This window comes from Anomalospiza imberbis, chromosome 2 (genome assembly GCF_031753505.1).
Source record: "Anomalospiza imberbis isolate Cuckoo-Finch-1a 21T00152 chromosome 2, ASM3175350v1, whole genome shotgun sequence".
NCBI classification, from domain to species: Eukaryota; Metazoa; Chordata; class Aves; order Passeriformes; family Viduidae; genus Anomalospiza; species Anomalospiza imberbis.
Genome location: NC_089682.1, coordinates 61,823,569 through 61,845,111, shown reverse-complemented (window position 1 = coordinate 61,845,111; position 21,543 = coordinate 61,823,569). Strand labels below are relative to the sequence as shown.

Here is a 21,543-nt window from a genome sequence, read left to right as displayed (position 1 = left end):
GACTTCTTTTAGTTAAAGAGACAGTGAAACTTCTAAGTTGCGCAGTAGAATGAGGTGGTTTGTGGCAGACCAGCCTCTTTATGGACATACAGAATGGATAAGAAAAATATTTCACATTAAAGCAACTCATCACACCTGCTGCCTTACAGAACAGGGAGCCTGGGTGCTGAGCTTCATGTGTGAGCCCAAAAGCATAGGGCTTTTCTCCCTCCACTCCTGGAGCAGATGGCAGGATTGCCAGATGTGTAAAAAGGATTCAGAAATCTCTTTTCATACAAACCTTATTTATTCATATCTTGGTTCAGATTTGAAGATAGAGTTGTAATAGCTCCACTCCATTTTGTCCTCTTCAGTGTTTAATAAATACAGAATTACTGATTTACACAGAATGCTGTACAGACTTTGAACACTTAATTTTACATGAAAATCACACACTAAGTGGACTGTTTATGATTCAAGACATCTGTGTTCTCAAAAATAAGAGAGAAGAAAATTTTAAAACTCTAACTAAAAGCTATGTAGTAAAAGCATTAGGGGAATTTCCCAGCCAATAACAGTAGCATCCCAAACCAGTGATGCCAAATAAGTAATAAGGGCAATTCAAGGGCAATTATGCCCCTCATGGGTGCTTCCTCCAATGCCTACTGTCCTGAACAAAAATCTAAATTACTGAGAGGTAATATTATCTTTCATCTAAGAAGACTTTTAATGCAGTGCATGTCAAATTGCTTTCCATGTCCTACATGAATAGGAAATAAATAAGATTTTATTTGCTAAGATGGAGAAAGGAACTGTTTCATTTGACATTGATTGGCAAACCCTTCAAAAGAAAATTTTGCAAATGCCTGACAGGACACAGGCACACTAAACACTGTTGCAATGTGAACTCCTAAAATCTATGTTCACTTTTCATTTCTCAGTGTTATTCCCGATACAAGCATATGTAAATAATGATATATGTGGCCTCACTACTGTTTTTCCATCTACTGCCAGAGTGTCTACAGAAGGCCCACTGTGTTACAATGTACATGTCATGATCAAGGAAAGCCCATGGTATAAACAAGGATTACACACATTATGCTTTTCTGAATCCAGATATGGATACATGCCATATTTTAAATCAATTGAGATATAATTTTAAAATACTCCATTATTAAAAAAATTCAGAAGTAAGAAAATTCTGAATTTTTAAATATCAACAGTGGTATAGCCAAAATATGTGCTGGTGATTTTACTCATGTGTTCCTATTTACTTAGCAGAAATCTTTAAATAGAAAATGAAAACTCTTCAATGAGAAATAAAAAAAGAAATTGAGCAAACCGGTACTCTTAGAAGTAAGTACATCAGTGGGTTGTCAACCACATTAAATAGCCTAAGTAAAAAGATATTTCTTGACATCTACTTTTCAGACTCCAGTGCCAACCAGATAAGAAAGGCTGCCATAGAACTGTTCACTCTCTCTTAAACAAAATGCAAGGTAACAGAAAATCAGACTTTCTCTGAATTACAATTTGATTTGAGTTGTACAGCATGGTGGTCTGTAATTCCTGTGAAAGGGTACTTAAAGGAATGTATTTACGTCTGTTTTCACCTTAGCCAAAATCCTGCCTGCCTCTTTTTTAGTAATTTGAAAAAATCCTGTTGAATTCAGTGGAGACAGGACATTTCTTCCAACAAAGATCAGCACTTTTAAGCTCTTGTGCACCAAGCTCATGTGCAAGTGCAGTGCCAATGCAAGACTCTCTGGCTGTCTCAGCTTGCCTGTGTAAGAACTCATTTGTTTCCTACAGCTTTTTAGCTTTTTTTCCTAATCCCTATGTTTTGCAAATATATATCTGTCACAAACTTATTAACAGTAAATGGGTCCCAGTAACTAGGGCACTCAGGTAAACTTTTCAAATGTTTCTGACCCCAGTTTAAAACAAACCTTTCAATCCCACTCCTCTGGGAGAGGTTATTTTAAATCTAGATCACTTTCATGAACAAGAACAGAGTTATATTATTAGGTTCTTCTCACAGATCTGCAGTAGCAGACTGACAAATACCCTTTACTGATACATTTCTTCAAAGGGAATAAACCTATAAATTAAATTAATTTCTCAGTCTTAATTCTGCTAAGGGGAAGGTGGGTTTACTCATGGCCTTTATAATCTGCTGTAGGATATCAGTCCTGTTCAGCAGAATGCTTTATTTCTGTTAATTTTCTCTAACTCAAGTGGGAAAGCACCAGGCAGCGTTTTGGCAGATGACTACATACAAATACAAATGCTTGAGGAATTATGCAGGAAAAGATCTGTTAAGCTTAAACACCCAAGGCATTTTTTGTGATTCACACATCTTTCAAAGAAGTAAGCCTCATGCTTTCTAATCTATGCAGGGATCAAAAACTATCTCTTTTTTTTCTAATTCCACAAGACATTATCAAACATCGATCATCTGTACAATTTTCACTTCAGCAGGCAATTCAGAAACACATGCAAATTCTCTAAAAATATTAGTAACTCTTCAGCCTGTTAGAAAATGGAATCTGTTTTTCCTTTGCGTGTAATCCCTCTGCTTCCCCAGTCATGTGCGAAAGCTCTGCTTGAGCAGCAGCCACTAACACTGCCTGCACAATCCACTGGGTAAAGCAATTAACAGAGGGAAGCTTAAGGCCATCTCTGATCTGGCAACTAGCTATTTCTGTCATAAATTTGAATATTGCACAGCTGGGAAAAGTGTTACAAAAAAATCTCCTTTCAGGAAAGGACCCTCAGCAGGAAAATACTCTTACGTCTGCTTAAAGAAGACTCCTGAGTATTGGCTTCTGGGAAGACTATTCAAGGGCATGAAAATTTGCAGTGGTGTTTCCATTACTTTGGATGACTGACTGGCACAATTATTTTCAAATACCAGGGCTATCACAGCTAAAGTGTTGAGGCTTCTCACCAGGCAAAGACCTGGAAACCCTGAAGAACCTCTTTGTTCAAGGAGAAGAATATTGCACATGTAAGTCTTGCCCGCAGAGAGAGGATGAGGATTCCCTCTGCTCCAAACTGCTCCTGAAACACAGATAAACTGAAGGGAATATCAGAAAAAAGCAGTCAAACAGAGAGGTACATGTCCCAGAACACTTTTTCAAAAACGTCCAGTCTTCAGAGCAAGTGAAGATCCAGGCTCCTGGTTTAGAGAGCTGGTCATGCACACTGGAGAGTATGAAAATGAGTGAAAGGGTCAGAGAAGAAATAGATATGCTCTTTGCTTTGCATATAGTCAGCTTATTTAACTACTCAATGATACAGTTAATTTGCAACATAATTTTAAAACACATTATTCTTTATCACAGGTCTTTCTTTTGAGAAAAAGTAGTGTTAGCTGTGTGCTAGTACAGAATTTGACTGCTCTGACTCAGTGACGCTCACCTGCAACAAGACTGGGATGCGCTGAATGGAACAAAAGGAAATCTGTAACAATTTCAAAAAGCAACAGCACTTCTGCAGGACTCAGGCATGCAGCAGTGGTCCTCACTCAGCTGAGATATGGAAGAAGCCTGAGGTCTGAAATGGAGCTTCCAGCAGAGAAACAAGAGCTCACCCAGATCTACAATATTCCTTCCTTGATGGAATCAGTCTGGAGACAGACGCACTTCTGTAAGATCATTAGCACTTAACCTCCCCCTCACACTCTGGGAGAAATCTGGAAAACTTCCATGCCCAAGGACATCCTGATGTTGCTTTCCTGGTGATACTGATTAGGCTGTTGACCCTCTGCTGGGGAAAGCTGCAGCACTGCTCAGCCAGCAACCCCTGACATCAGCATGGCTCAGGCATCACATCACACTACGAGCCGTGACTTGGCTCCTCATTCTCTGGCCACATGGCACCAGTGTAGAGGTGGATGGAGCTCACCCATAAATTCCACCAAAATACCCCACGGTGTATTTTAGAGCTCTTTGTGTGCCCACTATGCTCCTGGCCAGCCCTGCCAATGGCTGGAGCAATGGGCTAACACATCCTTCCAAGTTTCACCCAACAAGACTATTCCCACAGAGGCACCTTCTTTGAGTGAAGATTCAATGCCAAGAGCTTTGCTGATAGGATATATCATAGAGAACATTTTCACCTGTGTCACAAAAAATCCAACAGAATAAAATTTTCATTTCGTCATCTCAAATACCTCACTCAGGTGTTGCTTCCCTTAGCACATTGCATGTTAATTCCTTGTATATTCTGAATTTGCAAAATAACTCCTGCTTATTGAGGTTCATTATAACCATATAATAACCTTATATAACCTTCATTATAAGGTTCATTATATTAAGATTCATTATAACAAATATTTCCATGAAAACATCTTAAAACAGTATCTTGGATCTGCCCTATTTTCTTAGATATTCCTTAGTCACATTCTACTTGACTTCACATGTAACTTGTATCCTTACCTAGTAATCACTCAGAGCAGCATTTGACAACATCATTGAAAGATCTCTCAGTGAAAGGAGCCTTTGGTTTAGCCTACAAAAGCCATTTGTAGCTTAAAACAAATCCAGGAATAAACATTTGGGTGGGTGATCAATCAGTTCTTTTACCTCGTAATTTTGTAGAACTGTACTTTGGCATAGATGCAAAACAACATGTTAGTCACTTCTGATTATTAATTGGTGATTTTTTGGACATTTCCCATAATTAATTATACAATCTCTACTTTTACAGTGGCTGTAGAAAGAAGTCTTAAAATGTCAATCAAATTAACACATTCAAAAATATGACGCTTATACAACATTTTAAGTCGCAATTTGTTGAATGGTAAATTCTTTTTTTAGACAAAAAGGCTTTTTTTTCTAAAAAAGAAAAGGATTATTTATGATGGCATCTAAAAAAATTCAGCAATATAGTATTGACAGCATTAAAGACTCCTATTTAGAAACAAAAAAAGTCTAATTCCCAGAACATGCCATATGGATCACTTCTGTTACCAAAAGTTTCATACTTAAGGCATTTGTAGGAGCAGTCACCAAATGTATTTTCTGCACTTCATCATCATCATCATCATCAAAGTTTTGGGTTGGAAGGGGTCCTAAAGATTATGTAATTATCTGCCATGGGCAGGGACACCTTCACTAGACCAAGTTGCTCAGAGCCACATTAAACCTGGTATTGAACACTTCTAGAGATGAAGCATCCACAGCTTCCCTGGGACACCTGTGCCCCACCACCCTCACAGGAATGAACATCCATTCTAAACCTATTCTTTTTATTTTAAAGCCATTCCCTCTTATCCTATCTCTACGTGCCCCTGTAAAAAGTCCCTCTCCAGATCTTTTGTAATCCCCTTTAGGTATTGGAAGGCTGATATAAGGTCATTCCAGAGCCTTCTCTGCTCCAGGTTGAACATCCCCAGATCTCTCAATGTCAAATGAGACTTTATTTTCTTCTCCTTACTCAAAATAAATACCTTCTTCCAAAAGCAATCCTGTTTAAACTGGGCTGATGATAACTAGTAAGGCAAATCAAAATGCAACATCTTACCGTGAGCAAAGCTAGCAGGTTTTGGGCCCACAATACAGCACAAGCAGCACAATACACTTAGTTTAGAATTATAATTTGATTTCAGTTATCAGTCAGGGGTCAGGAGGTCCTGACCACTGCCACTGGTACTTCCCTTTGGTCTTATGCTGTCATTTTTATATTCTTTGTTCTTATACAACTGCACACATGAGTACACCAATACTCTCAGAATGAATTGGTAACATTCCACTAAAAAAATGTGTCATTTCTGGACAGTGCAAACAATGGGCTTCTAGGATGGTTCTTCAAGTTCTGCTAGTCCAGTGTGGCACCCTGATGTGTTCAACACATTCAGTGAGCCCCAATATAATTATATAACACCATGGGAAAAAAACAGAATTGGAGCAGCAAGGCAGTTATTTTTAAATACTATTTATGTATTTGTTAGTGTTATTCCCATGTCCTTGGAATTCTCTGTGGAGTTCCCCATCACCCAAAATGGTTCCAAAAGCCTTTCAGGACCCTCTGATGCTGCTGAACATAGCTAGGAAACCTTTCAGAGGTCTCTGCATTTTTGGCTGACAGAAAATATTCTCTGTTATTTTATGCTCTTATTCCCAGGAACAAATGCCAGAAACTGAATGCTCAAGACACAAAACAGAAATTACCCAATAACTGAATTTGAAGCCTTCCTGAGCAAAGAGGAAATAGACTGAATCAGCAGTCCTCTGAGATGAGTGAGAAAATGTGATGCCCTTTTAATGATATGTTCCATGCTTCTTTCACATGAAAATTAAACAACACTGCTTGTCTGCACAGCATTCACATCACTGCTTTAGACAATATTTTTATAGAAGTTTTTCTTTTAAAATTAAAAAACTAAATACCATTCAGTGAAGCTGAAAAATTAAAGTTCTTTCAATATGAAGTATCTCCTTGAATACCTGCCAAGCACTGGTATTTTTTCCCCATGAGTCTCAGTGGAGGTGGAATTAACACAGTCTCATCTGTTTTCTTGGTAGTTCTCCTTTACTGGCAGTAACAGAACTCTGAGAATACAGGAGTTCTTCATTACTTTTGCCTGACTTCTACCAGGTGCAATGTCCATGCAGGCAGAATGTACTTCCACAGGGGAGTCATCCAAAAGTCTGCACAGCAAAGGACTCTGAGCCACAGCAAGCACAGCCAAAACAATCCCCAGGCGCTGTTAATCTATTCAAATATTCCCTCAGCTGGGTGCCTTGAAGGTAACCAAGCAGAAAATACCAACAGTTTTATCAAAAAAAAATGTAACAATTCTAATAAATTAAACATTTAAAATGTAATTAATTTAGCATTCACTGGAAAGTGTTACACTAATACACAAAATCAGCCTGTGCTGTATTGTATGAGATCAGTTTTAATATCCTCCCTCTCTAAGCAAGGTTGTCCTGATAAGGAGAAGCTACTTGACAATTGAAATAATGCAATACTCCTTCTGCGGGGGTGGGATCAAAAGGAGAACTCAAGCTGCAAAGACCCCTAACACCAGTGGAAGGAGGGAATATTAGTGCATCTCCTGATCCACACCTGGTGCCCATCCTGCAGCCCATGTCTCACAACCAGTGAACCTCCCTGCTCAAACTGAGCCAGAACAGCACCACGTGCCAAGGTGCTGAGAGGGCCTACCCCATCACACACAGAATAAAAAACAAGTCTGCCCTGTTTCACTTTCTCCCTTTAGCCATGGGGCATGACTTTAATTCTGTCTTGGGATAGGCATATCTCCCTTCAACAGCCATGAATGGGGACTTTGAAATTATCTCAGACTGAGTATCTTTGCCCATTAAAATACCTGCTTAAGAAATTGCTTTATTAACAGACTGTTTGCAAATTTGGGGTCATTCTTCAAACTCTTCCAAACACATCATAGGCCAAATATTTTTATGCTCTAAGCTTTTATTTTATGAATTTTTAGAGGCAGTTATCTTTGCAACCTGTCAATGTAAGCCATCTTTTTTTTTAAACACTTCAATACATTAACTGTATTGTCTCAAGCAGGATCCTTTTGACCTACATCTTCATCAGAACAGACATTTTTAAAGCTACTAATTCAACATTTGAGGAGGGAAGTACAAGACCAAAGTACTGAGACATGACATCATCAGATCCTACCAACTCCAGTGTTGACAGCAATCCACTACAGCCACTCCACTGGAATATTCCTACGAAGATGCTGTCAGATAGACACAAAAAATAATAGCTGAAATTGTTTTTATGAAGATCACACAATAACTACATAACAACCCCTTCTAAGAAAGGGAAAAAAGGATTAAATCGCTAAAGCGTCAAAGAAAAAGAAAGGTAATGTGAAAATGAAAATGAAATATGTTTTCATTCCTGTGATGGCTGCATAAATGCTGCTCTTCCAGTGAGCCCACAGCAGAATGAGAATCATGATAGAAAAAGCTGCTGTCTAGTGTGAACAAGAAGATCGATTTCTGTTCTTAGAAAGAAAGAAAGAAAAAAAGTAAACCATAAAATATAAAACTCACAAGGCAGACAGAAATTACATTATTCAAAATGTTGGAAATGATATTTCAATATGCCTTCATCCAAGACCAAATCTTTCTGAGGTGTTGAAGTACCAAATGTTTATTATTTGTTTGCAACCCACAAAGAGGAAAAATTTTATTCTTTTTTAAGAGGAAAATTATGTGTTAGGAATATCTTGCATGCCTGTCCTGTGCCTGTGGAAAAAGAACATTTAATTCTTTTCTCACATACTCAGTCTAAGTCCTCACTTATAAAAGCCAAAAGTTAGTGACAGGAACAAATAATATAAATATTATTTTTTGGGTTAAGTTGTTTCACTCTCTTTAATCATGACAATATGAGGGGGGTATTATATGCTTTTTTTAAAGGAAATGTATCTTAGATGTTCTAGCTGGAAAGAATGTGAATATATATGGTTATAAAAGCCATATTCAAAAAAAAATGAAGAATGAAGCAAACTACAAAATTTGGGGAATCCTCACAACAGCACATTACAATTTTTTTTTTCTTTGTGATTGCTCAACACAGGCAGAAGGAGCTGGGCTCATCCCTGTGCTGTCTCTAAGTAGTACCTTTTGGGTAGCCATTGGGTAACTGGCTAGGCTGTACACTTCAACTGTGACTCCATCCTCAACGCTGTAAAGAATTGCAAAGGAAAGGCTCATCCTTTCTGAGTGAGTGCTCTGGCCTCCTCAACCATTTCATCACTGCAAAACACAAGCTGAAACAATGATTAGCACTACTGGCATGGGCCTCCTGCCTGACTATAGGTGATCTGCTGCTACTGACACTGTCAGTCTCCAGGAAGACCCTGGAGTAGAGCAGGGTGAATATCACACATCCTTGGCAAGAGTAAAAGGCAGTCAAACGTTACCTAGTCAAACTTATCTCCAACACTGCTCAGCGATAGCAGAAATACCTGGCTAGGTATTAGCAAATCAGCGCCTGCTTTGGAGTCCTGACTTTTACCAATCACTATTATCTCATTCTTCCATACTACTGCTAATTATTCCTAATGGAAAATCAGCTAAGTGTTATTTCATAGTAGTATATCCCTTGATTAGAGTTTTATGACCTACAAAATCTACAATGTCTGATTCAGCTACATTCCCAGAATATAAATAGCTCAAATGCAGGTACAAGTCTCAGGCAAAGTGATTTTCTGTTAACTGCCTATTCCATCTGGGTCCACAGCCCAGCAAGACATCAGCAAAGTTTTTGTTTCATAGAGAGTCTCAAAATTTCAGAGCTTTATTTCCATGGAAATAAAGCATGGAAAATTCACAAGATGCATGCCCAGTGAGCATGAATAAATTAATATTTAGAGTCAAACCATGCTGTCAACTACAATTTAAATTCAAAAGACTAGATATGTATGAGATATGATTGGAGGAAACAAGCTAAGTAGTCAAAAGCTGGTACAAAACTACTAAGCTGCACTCAAAACTAAACGGGAAGGGAATCCCATGGTCCCAATTTGAGGTTTGAAGACAAAACTTAAGGTGGAGGAAGAAAGTGATAATCTTCCTCTTTTGTGTGAGCTCTTTGGCCATGCAGGATAGTTCTGCAAGTGACCTGGGGTAACTCAGGCTTGCCTTCAGGCACGAAGCACATTCCAAGAGTAGGGCTGACAGGAGGTTTGGCAACTGCTGGGTAGAAGTGGCCTTACAACTGAAAGCTGACCACACAAGTAGGCACACCCAGGTGTTCTCACAGGCTCTGCTTTCCCACCCTTGCGCTTGAGAGAGCTCCTGCACAAAGCCTGCCCAATCCATAGGGAGACACTCCAGCTTTTCCCCTTCTTTCTAAGTCCATTCAGCCTCTACAAAGAGACACATCAAAAAAACTTAGCCTAACTTCAGGCAGTGTCAAGCTGGAGGTGCCAGGACAAGAAGGAGCAAGGCAAAGAGTGACTGAATGTGTCTGCTTTAATTCAACCATCCCAAGGAAAAGGGCTTTTTACTGCCATCACACCCATTCAGATTAGATGCCATGAAAAGCACAGTCATTTAAGAACTCAGATAAGCAAATGAGGAAAAGCATGAAAATGTATTGTGACTAGCCAACACTTAATTTTAGTCAGTGGAACAAAGTGGTAGGAAAAAATGCATTCCTGAAAATCAAACTGAGTTGTGTCTAAGTATTCCCATCTTGTAATGCAAAAATTAATTAAATGCATTTTGTTCCAGTTATGACATAGTGCAGTTTAGAAACTCATGCAAAAGTTTTGCAGCAAATAGAGAAGTATGGACATTTTCATGTCCGACCAGCTTCCTTATCAAAACTTCCTACAAATCATAAGAAGGAAGAGTTTACCATGGAGTCACATTGTTTTAACAGCCACTTCACTTGACAAAACAATTACCAAACAGCTTCTTTGTTTTTCAGCTAATGTAAATGATTTTTAAGTATTTTAACTTTAGTATTTTAACTTTAGATTGCCACACTTTTTCACTCCTATCACTGAAAACACTTTTGAAATGGCATTTTCACCGGCCTTTCTTAAAGCAGAAATACTAACAATTCTGGGCTTGTTTCTCAATGTTATTAAAGTTCTACAATGTACAACTGTTTGTGAGATAAGAAAGTCATGTCATCTATTGTGTCTCATAACCCACCACAATCTCTAGAAGCAGTCAAGGCAGCCAACCCAATTCATCTTGAAAACCATCAAAGTCCATACACATTTTGACAAGCAAATAGGTGGGATAATAGCATTAGCAGAAACAGAAGACACAAATATGATTCCAAGAGCTCCATGAGCCTGCAAAGCAACAGGAGCTTAGTGTCAAAAGCTGACTGCTTGTGAATAAATCAGCTCTAGGAAAAAATTAGAATTCCTAGATCATAAGTGACAAATGTCCCTTATGCCGGAATGACTTTCAGGCCATTTCATTTTAATTTTATTAGGAGAAGAAAAACAGCTACAGAGCAAAAGAAAAACACAAGATTGTGTACAGTGGGTTTTTAATTCATCTGCTAGTGTCAGGACCGCTTGTCTCATTCAGTTGGTCCAGACTAAAAATACAGAAGAAGGAGATAAAGAATTGACTCACAGTATAAAAAGGGGGACAGCATACTTCCGGCACTTAAACAGCATTATTTTTTTACAGTTTCCAGTGATCAACACACTTGGGAAAACACACTGGGAAAGTGCTCTGCCAAAGCCATGGGCAAGTAAGCTTCTTTGGCAGCTGTTTTACTCCATAATCAATGTTCACATCTGGCTGACACTTGCCAGAGGGGGGTCTCCTATTCACAGTTTCTAATAAACAGTAGACCTTATGTCCACAGGATGCCACAGAAGCTGACAGTATGAACTTCTCCTGGTTCAAACGATGCTAGAGAAAATTATGAAGGCTTGGTCCTGAGGGGGCTATCCACATCCAGGATACCACTGCAAGAGGACATGCTTTCCTCCCATGAGAGCTAAAAGCAAGGAGAGTGTTTCACAAAAAGGAACACTGCAGGCTTGAACTTTGTCTTACCTCTTTCATAAAGGATTGTCTGTTGGTCTCTGTGAGAGTCAGAATGCTGGTCTGGATGGACTTCTCGTCATTGAATCACTGAATATGCTGAGTTAGAAGGGACCTGCAAGGATCAACAAAGGCCAGCTCCTGGCCCTGCACAGGTAGTCTCAAGAGTCACACCATGTGCCTGAGAGTGTTGTCCAAACGCTTCTTGAACTCTGCCAGGCTGGTGCTGTGACCACTTCCCTGGGGAGCCTGTTCCAGTGCCCAACCACCCTCTGGGTGAAGAACCTTTCCCCAATATCCAACCTAAAGCTCACATAGCTTCAAGCCATTCATAAATATGAATTATATGTGGCATTTGGAATTTCTTCCATGTCGTTGCAAACAGCCCCCAGCCAGGTAATAAGTTACATAGACTCCATGCATATACAGAAGGCTAATAATTATCTTTATTAAGAAACCCATTGTTCTTTTATAATCTAGTTCGCTACAGGTAGATTTAATTGGTCCTCCAATCCAAACACCATCACCACTGGCTAATTAAGAAACCACCCTCTGGTAAACAAATCTCCATAACACATTCCACATGTTCACAATACGAGGCGTAGCAAAGTTAAGATAGGAACTGTTTCTCATACTTTTCTCTGATCTTCTCAGACTTTTCCCAGAACGATGCCTGGGAAAGTTGTGTTTCTCTCTGGGGCCAGAGAGCTGCTGCCACATTTCCAATATAAAAATTTCAGAGGGTCACGTATATCAAATCCAGCATTTCGTATTTTAAATGTTGTATTGTAATCTGTAAGGTAAACTTTTTTCCTTAATTACTGAAAAAAAATTAACTCAGATATAAATAAAATAGAAGTAAATAAAATAAAATAAAAGTAATTTTTTGCCAGAAGACATTTTGCTAACTATTAACTGGGAAGTTAAAATTTTAATAAAATATTCAAAGAAAATACATTCCATCACAAAAAAAAAATGTCTGGACCCCTCCAGTAATACAGTTTTAGGTGCCAGCTTTATTCTTAGATAATTTCTAAAGTGCTCAGAGGCCTAAGTCAAAGGCCAGTGAGTATCCTTACAAAAACTGATTTTATTCAAATGTGGAAAAGGGCTGTTAGTGTGAGCTGAAGAGCAGCAATTCAAGGAAAATACAGCTGCACGGCATATGGCAGGGAACCTGAAACCCAGTTTCAGAAATGTGGGCCCACAAACTGGTGGGCACCAAAAGTGCTGGCAGGGCTCATCCTGTCAATCCGTGCACCAGGAGTGCAGGGCTGGATCGAGGTCTCGGGGACAGTGGGTCCCTGTGAGGGCAGCCCCATCTCCTCTCAATCTGCCCAGCACTGATGGCTCACAAGGGGCTCATGAGGAGAACGTGCCAGAAGAGTGAAAGCAGAAGAGTCATTCCTTGTGCTTTCATTCAGCTAAAAATTGAAGCAGCTCCAGGCACCTCAGTGTACTGTCAAGGAGACGAGTATTTATATCATGTCACAGATGGCCTTGTTCATCGCTCGTCTGAAAATGACTGCACTCAGGATGTACCTGTCGGGAGCTTCCAGCCCCTGTCTGGTCAGGAAATGGTGGGGGGACATCAACCTGCCCTGCAAGCACAACTCACTGCTGGGTTATCAGCTCCCTCCCATGCCAGCACCTTCACCTTAGTACCTTAATGGATGGGCTTGACATGGATTTCAAATACTCCATCACACGAGTTCAGATCAGCCCTCTTGATTTAATTTCTTATCCCACATGACTCCACTAACATTCACTGAACTTCTGTGCAGTACAGTTGTATTAACCATGTGTGAAGCCATAAGAGATCAATTCCAAATGGTTAATTGTGACAGTAAATGTATTTTTTATTGTTGCAATAAACAATTGCTCCCATAGAGAGGTATAGATTGAGGTTCCTTAGAGAGGTTAAATAAAAAACATTGTGACCTTTTTTGGGTCAATATCCAAAATATGGAAAATCTGACTGGATGCTAGTGAAGGTCTCTGGTTAAACACATACACACACACAAAAAAAATTAGAATGAAATGTGAAAAACAACCTAATGTTTGCATAAGTAGAGCAACAGGGCCCTTTAACATCTAGGAAGTACCATACCATAAGAAAAAAAGCCAATAACTAGCAATTAGTTGCATGGGAAAACAGGAAACATGGTTTTGGAAATCATGTTTAAAGCTTGGGGTCCATGTTCTTCAGATGGGGAATTAGTCCCTAGAACAATGGGATCCTGTAAATGCTGTGACCTCCAAGGAATAGCTAGTGACATATCAAATTAACAAAATTTTGCTGAGATATTAATGCATGAGGCTGTGCTTCTGCAAAGGTGCACATACAGATCTGCAGGAAGTGCTATCACCCAGACCTCACAGGCCTTGTATCAGAAATTAAGGATAGTACTATTTATTCCAATGATTCAAATACCAGTAAATTGAAACACACAAATGAGTCTTCAAATAAACTGAACAAGCACTAAACACCCTGAAAGCCAGGACAGGTGGTTAATTTTTTTATTTTGCTTGTAGGTGTTTAGTTAGGGAAAGATCATGATTTGTGACTTACTTTCATTTGAACACAGAGTTGGTGTCAGGACTAAATGAAAACTGTTTTCTTATTCTGTCTTTCTCACTGCCAGTCTGAAAAAAATATATGACTTATGCATTGAAATGAAAATAAACATCTTTTGAAGAGAGGCTGGAACAGCCTCTGTTCATTGCAAAGCCTTTGAATTTTTTGTTTTTTCAATGCAATAAGACATCTGAACACGTTCAGCACTGCAGTAGAGCTGTCTGGGTCACATGCCTACAGCTGCCATTGCAAGCAACCAAGCCTGAAAAGTGTCAGTTATTGCAGAGTCAGATTTATTTAAAAAAAAAAAAAAAGATAAATAGCTCTAAGTGGGATGCAATTCCACTATGAACTGAATAGAGGTGTGTGGCAGAGAAAAAGGGAAATGTCTAGGTCAGTTACTGGCAAATTTTAAGCTGGGTCATATTAACAGCCACTGATCTACCTGCCTAATATTCAACTTCCAAACAAGTGCTGGCAAATTGAAAAGAATTCCAAAATGAGTGACATGAGCTATGGGAAAATAATACAGCATGCAGTTCCCAAGGCCTAGTCTACTTTTTTTATCCATAAAGGGCTTTTATGGATAATGACATGACATAAACTGTATTGCTATGTCCCTCATCCCAAAATCTATGTAAGCAAGTCAACCACAGCCTATGAATCTGTGCAACTTATTTTTTTTAAAAAAGGGAATATCTAGCAAAATGCATCATATACTGATCTTTTTTTAACTATTCACAAGCAAAAAAATTTTGAAAGTGCTTATCAAATGGGCGAGACAGAAAAAAATACCTCTTCAGATAAAGTGATGTCCTCAAATTAATTCCCATGCCTGCAGCACAACAGCTCCCCTGCACTTCACCATCACCCTTTTGCCTCTCATTCACACCTTACTCTTCAAGACACAAATTTTCTCCTAACTGCTGACATGCAAAGGATGTCCTTTGCTTCTATCCCCTTCCACCTGCTTCTCTGGTGTTAGCACTGCCTAATCTAAAATCCTGCTTACAGCAAGCCCCACTCCTGCCACTTCTCCTAACAGCAAGCCACAGGCATATGAAACCTGTCCAGGTAAGAGAATATTTTGTGTGTTTAACTTAAGTAGAGAAAAAGGCTTTGAAAGCTTGCTTCCCCCACCTAAGCCTTCTTCCTCTTCAGAGTGATTTACAGCAGATTCATGAAGAGCAGAAGGCAGCCAAAGGGCTGTGACTGTCCTGGGAGAGGGGAAGGTTTCTGAGAGGGACAGGTGCGTTCTGCCTGAAGTGTCATAAAACCAGACTCTTTCAAAGGAGAAACAAGTGTGTCATAAGGTAGCTCAGAGCCAACCCCTCCACTCCTTTCACACCTCATTTCCTTCTTGTAATTAAAGGCTAGAGTGAGGCTGAGGACAGATTCTGAAAAATAAACTGCCTTTTGGTTTTAAGTTGAATTACATCAACTAATACAAAATGAAAAGCACCAGCTTGTTTCTCTTGGGGCAACACGTTATTTCCAGAGGAAAATGCACTAGAAATTTTGGTGCTGAAGTGTAGTGCCAAAGAGGAGCTGGAAATACTGCTGCTCTAAGAAGTAACTATATTTTGAATTATCATAGAATCACAGAACCATAGAATGGTTTGGGTTGGAAGTGACCTTAAAGACCATCCCGTTCCACTTAGGGCAGCAGTATTTCCAAGGCACCCATACACAGATTTTCAAGCCTTTAAGCAAGCTTTAATGTTAGTATCAAGTACAAATACTTTGGTGCATAAAACCCAGAACCCTACTTCATACAAAAAAACCTTTCCTATAATTCAAGGATAGGCTTTGAGACAAATTTCATCCAACCACTGGAGAACTCCACACTAAAGACATGTTCTCAGTTTACTCAGCTGAATGCACTGAACACAGGGCTCGCTGGTTAAGGTAGCTCTCTCCTAGAACATGGAGGAAAGAGGCAGTGTAGGAGGACAAGAGCCTATTTGAATGACTGGAACACAACAAAACTGGCTTAAGTGATACTCAGTACCACTTACAGCTCTGGTTTTCTTGAGTGCAGGGTGAGAGGTAAGATGAAACCTATAGGAAAGCAGCATTCCAAAACAGAGAAATAAGATACAGTAAGGTAGCAGTAAGAACCCTGCAGTGAGAAACTTTCAGAATAAATACTTCAAGCTAGGCCCTAGTAAATGGCTTAAAAACTATTCTTATCATAATATAGCTGGAGTAAAATTAAGGATAAGATACAGGTATTTTGTAAAATTCCTCACCCTTTTATTCAAGCTGTACTATTCAACCCCACTGTGCAGAATTTTCTGAATGGAAATGTCATGATTTGTTACAACTTCACAGGCAAAGCTTAGAAATAATCTAGGAAAATATTCACTTGGCTGAGGAATATCACTTAGCCCCTGTTTGCAGGGCATGAGTGGGCTTTCCAGAGTACAAAGGACTTGAGCTGCTTTTCTCTGAGCAAAAATCCTCTCCCACCACACACATATAAGCACATGCACTTCCAAATTAATATTCTTACCTTATCTTTACTTTCAGAATCAGAATCCTCAAGTTTGGTCCGAATGACAAAGGGTGTAGATAACCTCAGGAGAACGCGTTCAAATGTGGCACTGATTTTAGGAGAGACTATGTCAAAGCACTCTTGGAATTTCAGCGTTTTATGAGTGTCACATCTGAGCTGCTTCCTAAGACCTTCTCCAAGCTGGAGAACCAGCATGTTTGGATCAAACATCAGGTGAAAGGGGAAAGCTCTGCAGAAGGTGCTGATACTAATCCTCAGGTCTAAGGGGGAGTGGGAAGTTCCTGGTGGAAGTGTTTTTGTGGTATTTGCATTTTCATGTTCTTTGATAAGGAAAGTCAAACAACTGCAGTTACCTGTGTTTGTCCCCTCTGAACACAACTTATCATTTGTGACCTGTTCTACTTCTACTTCCAAGCGGTAAATCTTCTTTGCTGCTGCTTTTATCATTCCTGTCATTGCAAATCCCACAATCTGATGTGGGTGAAAATAATGAAGCATGAGATTGCCTTCAGGGAGTTCTTTGCATAGGAAAGAAGGAGATTCCAGGGTGGCCTGTCTTCCAAATGAAGTTCTAATATGCTCCAGCAAAGCATCAAAGCCATTGAAGAAGTCTTGAAGGGTCCCACCTACAGCTCGAAGAACTCTTTCATTCTCATCAAAGCAGATATTGAAGAATTCCTCCCCAAACTTTTCTTGCATTTCCTCAAACTTCAGACCTATAGGACAATGAGACACTGATATCAACAACATAGCATTGTTACTGTGTCACATTTTCCCTTTTTGCCTGTATTTGCCCAGGATTTTTCCAAAACAGTGAGAGCAGCTTTTTAACTAGATACCTATCCATAGGTTTCTGTGGTGGTTGGAAATGGAATAACCATAGAAGTATTTTTAATTTTTTTTAAGTCCTCATTGTTTCAGCTTGCTATCCCAGCCAGTTATTAGTGGGCCTGTTTCCTTTTCCTCACTGGCAGCCAGCCTCCATTGCAATTTCCGAGTTACAAAATTAATCAGGTGTTTGTATTGTTTTAAGATGTAACAGAATAAATTGAAGTATTTATCAGCTGCCAGTGAATTACAAATATCCAGAGTTTTCAAAGGAAATTAATCTGGAAATTAACAACATAGTTTCTTCACTACATTGAAATCATACAGAATTACCTGTCAGTCAACAAGTGAAACACCTTAAACATTCTCTTAAATTTGAACAGAAATGAAGGGCAGTTATTTCTTTCCTGAGAGAACAACAGGCCCTTTATTTTAACGTGTATTCAGCATGCTTTATAACACTGGTAATATCCCAGGAGATCACTGAACTTCTCATTGTTTAGACTGCTTCTAGGCTTTCAATTTGGGAAGAACTGAGTGGTTAGTGACTTTTATACCTGAGGTATAACAGGGGACAGAAGTCATGTTGTTTGCAGACAATAACCTTTTATAATCTCAAGCCAGTGTCTGAACTGCCTGTGTACACAGGCATAGTTTACACAAATGAATATTCACAAGGGATTTCAATGTTCCCCAACTTTACAGTCTGCAATGACACATGATTAATAGCAAATTAAAATGCATAAAATTACATATATAAATATGACAACATAAATACACGACAAAGCATATTTTATAAAAGAAGTAATAGCTATAATTTGGGAAAGTTCATTCAAATGCTATTACTCATAAAGAAATTTGGTCACTAAACTAGGTTATTACAAAAATATTCCCAGGATCTTTTATGACCACAGATGGTCAGCTCTGCAGCTAAGCCAAAAGAAAGTACCTCTGGTACACAATGCCCCCTAATATCCTGACTCAGAAGACTGTGTGCCAATTCCTGACTCATTACCATTACGCCTGCATAACATGGTATTGTAATATCTTACCAAAAAATACTCACTATAACCTAAAAAGAATTAAATTCTAACCCATACCAATAATGTCATAACTGGATATTAATAGCAAATAGCTAAGAAGTCATCATATTCATATGTATACACAAACAGATATTCATACTTTTAAATCTCCTTGTTCTGTATAATGAAGTGTGAGCAACTTTAGAAGTCTGTGTGTAAAAGTGAGCAGTCTAGCAGGGGCACCCAAGGCTGTAAGACTGCAGAGGGGAACAGGACAGCGTCAGAAACCCCTGGGCTATTCATACAAATGGCCAAATACATCCCACAAAGCCCCGCAAAAGACAGCACAGGTGAAATGCCTTTCAAATGTATTATACAAATACAGTGGAGCAACTGCCCTGGCGCCACTGACTGCAAATGAGGTTTGCAGGACTGATCACTCCTGGACTTTGCTGCTGCGTATACAAACCTCACCTCATTATCACTGCTGGGAACTCTATCTCAGTATTTGGCCTGAGGTTTTGCTAATTGTCTTAGATTGGTCTTGTTGTCCACCGTGGAGAACTGGCTGTTCAGGCTGGATGTAACACACTGACCCCAAGCAACATGAATTATTACCACTAAATTTAGGTAAATGACCTGGCTCGAGGACATGCCACTACTTTTAAAAACATTTGAGTTTTGAATTGAGTTACACACAGTACCAGCAGAAAATCAGATCAGCTCTAATAGAAAAATGGATATGACCAAACTCAACCAAACTGCTGGTCTATGTTAGTCACGAATTTTCTCTACAAGAACAGACACTATGATATACTGAGGAAATTAAACAAAGTCAAGCAACCTTCAGAACCAAAAATCACAATTTTCCTATAAACAAAGTTTTTTCCTTAGCCTTACCAAGAAGACAATAATTTTTGCATGAAGAATGATGTTTATCTTTGAATTAAAAATATTTATTTAATAAATTCCTTGTTACACAAACACACACAGATTAAATTTTTCTGTATTTCTCTTCAAAGCTATTGGCTTCAGTGATGTTTTTGTGTAAAGTTGCACAAAATATTCAAAATGTATTTTTACTGAATTACTCCTGCCTCTCTTACTGAAAAAAATGATGAACAGATGCTCATCTAGCACTAATTCCGTATATACTTCAGTATAACCTTTTCACTTGCTACCATATAAATTATCCCAATCTTCTGCAAATTTTCTGTAGATTTTCTCCCTACCCATATTTCTACACATAGCTGTTGTGGTTTAATCCCAGCTGGCAAGTAAACACCACACAGCCACTTGCTCAGTCCCCTATCCCAGTGGAATGGGGAGGAGAATCAGAAGTAAAACTTGTAGGTTGAGATAAGAACAGTTTCATAATTGAAACAAAAGGAAAATATAATAATAATAGTATTAGTAATAATGATGATAAAAGAAAAAAAATTAAAACCCACACAGTAAGACAAGTGATGCCCAATGCAATTGCTCACCACCAATGCCAGTCCCTGTCCTCGGTCAGGTCACTCCCCCAGTTCATAAACTGGGCGTGACGTTCTAATGGCGTGGAATGTCCCTTTGGCCAGTTTGGGTCTCAGCTGTTCTCCCTCCCAGCTTCCTTGTGCCCCTCCTCATTGGCAGAGCATGAGACACAAAAAACGTTCTTGGCTTAGGATAAACACTACTTAGCAACAACCAAAACATCAGTAAGTTATCAACATAATTCTCATACTGAATCCAAAACACAGCAAAGTACCAGCTACTGAGGAGAAATTAACTCTATCCCAGATAAATCCAGGACAATACCAGACTGGGAGATAGTTTTATTACAAATAGGAAAATCTTCATGCTAAAAAAAAAGAATCCCATAACTCATTGTCTCTATAGAGCATACTTTATTACATTTAGAGGTCTCCATGAGCTATTTGTTGTCTTTAAATATTACATTCGGTATGATTTCCAATTTCAACATATATGGTACTTTCTGTTTTTTTCTTTTATGCTGAGAAAATACAAACAAAATCAAAATAATCTTCTTACAACCTTCAGATTATGCATCTACATAAAAAGTCCAATCTTTTCGAACTCATCTCACATTCAATTGTTGAACCATTGTTTTTCTGTTTGATTTTGCAGTGGAATAATTCAAATTGAATATGGCACTGAAAATGTGAGTCAACTTCTGTTCATCAAAACTGACAATTTGCTATTCCATCCTTAAAAGCCAGCATCTCCATTCCTTCTTTTTTCACTGTGGACCTCTAAGCAAAATCTTCATTCAGCTTCCCAGGAAAAAAGAAAAATATTTGATATCTGTATGAGGGCCCAGCATTTCCAAATGCAGAGGCCACTGCACTCCCGTATCACCTCATGTATGACCCCAACATGGCTTCCTAATGAGCACTGCCTTGCAATTAAAACGGAGGAAAAGGTCTTCCTTGGTTTCACCAAGACTCTCCACTAAATGGTAGCAATACAAAATAAACCAAAAATCATCCCAACACTCTCTGCTGCTCCCCAACTGAAGTAACTCGTTATTTTGAGCTTCTGCTCTTTACAAACCTTCTACTAATATAGAGAATGAAGTCCTAAAAATGCATTAGTCTCAATTTGTTTTCCTCCTGGAGAGGAATCTACTGTGTTCCTACTACCTAAATCGACGTCAGGAGGACAAATCACGTCTTAGCTTTAATGGTTTTTTTTCGTAGTTTCTTTACTCTGCTTTTCTTTACAATGTCACTTTTATTCTAATTCATATTGGAGATATATTAAATATGCACATTGGAAATTGAGGTAAAGCAACGACAGAATGGAAACACTGCTACAGACCTCCATCAAAAAGCACTTTTGGATCTGTGAAAAATTATTATCCTTTCTAAATGTGTCTCAAAGACATTAAGAGAAGGGATCCTATATTTTCTATCCAGATCCAACATTACCAAAGTCTTTAAGCACAGGTTCAAAGTACAAATTAAGTATTTCACTGAAATGGAGCAGAAATAGATAACTTCATCCTGTAATAACACGCTAGCAAAAGGTTTTCACTTTCTTTTCAGTAGTTACTGTAAACTTAAAACAACTACAAAATGTCAAGGAATTAATACA

At 38.8% G+C, this 21,543-nt stretch overlaps 1 protein-coding gene across 1 annotated transcript in view; it reads right to left on the bottom strand.

The window, feature by feature from the left end:
- GUCY1A2 (guanylate cyclase 1 soluble subunit alpha 2) overlaps nucleotides 1-21,543 on the bottom strand; it is a 137,414-nt gene that overhangs the window by 94,161 nt on the left and 21,710 nt on the right. The window contains exon 4 of the mRNA XM_068181390.1: nucleotides 16,592-17,310. Within this exon, the coding sequence (XP_068037491.1) occupies nucleotides 16,592-17,310 (719 nt within the window). The remainder of the gene's footprint in view (nucleotides 1-16,591; nucleotides 17,311-21,543) is intronic.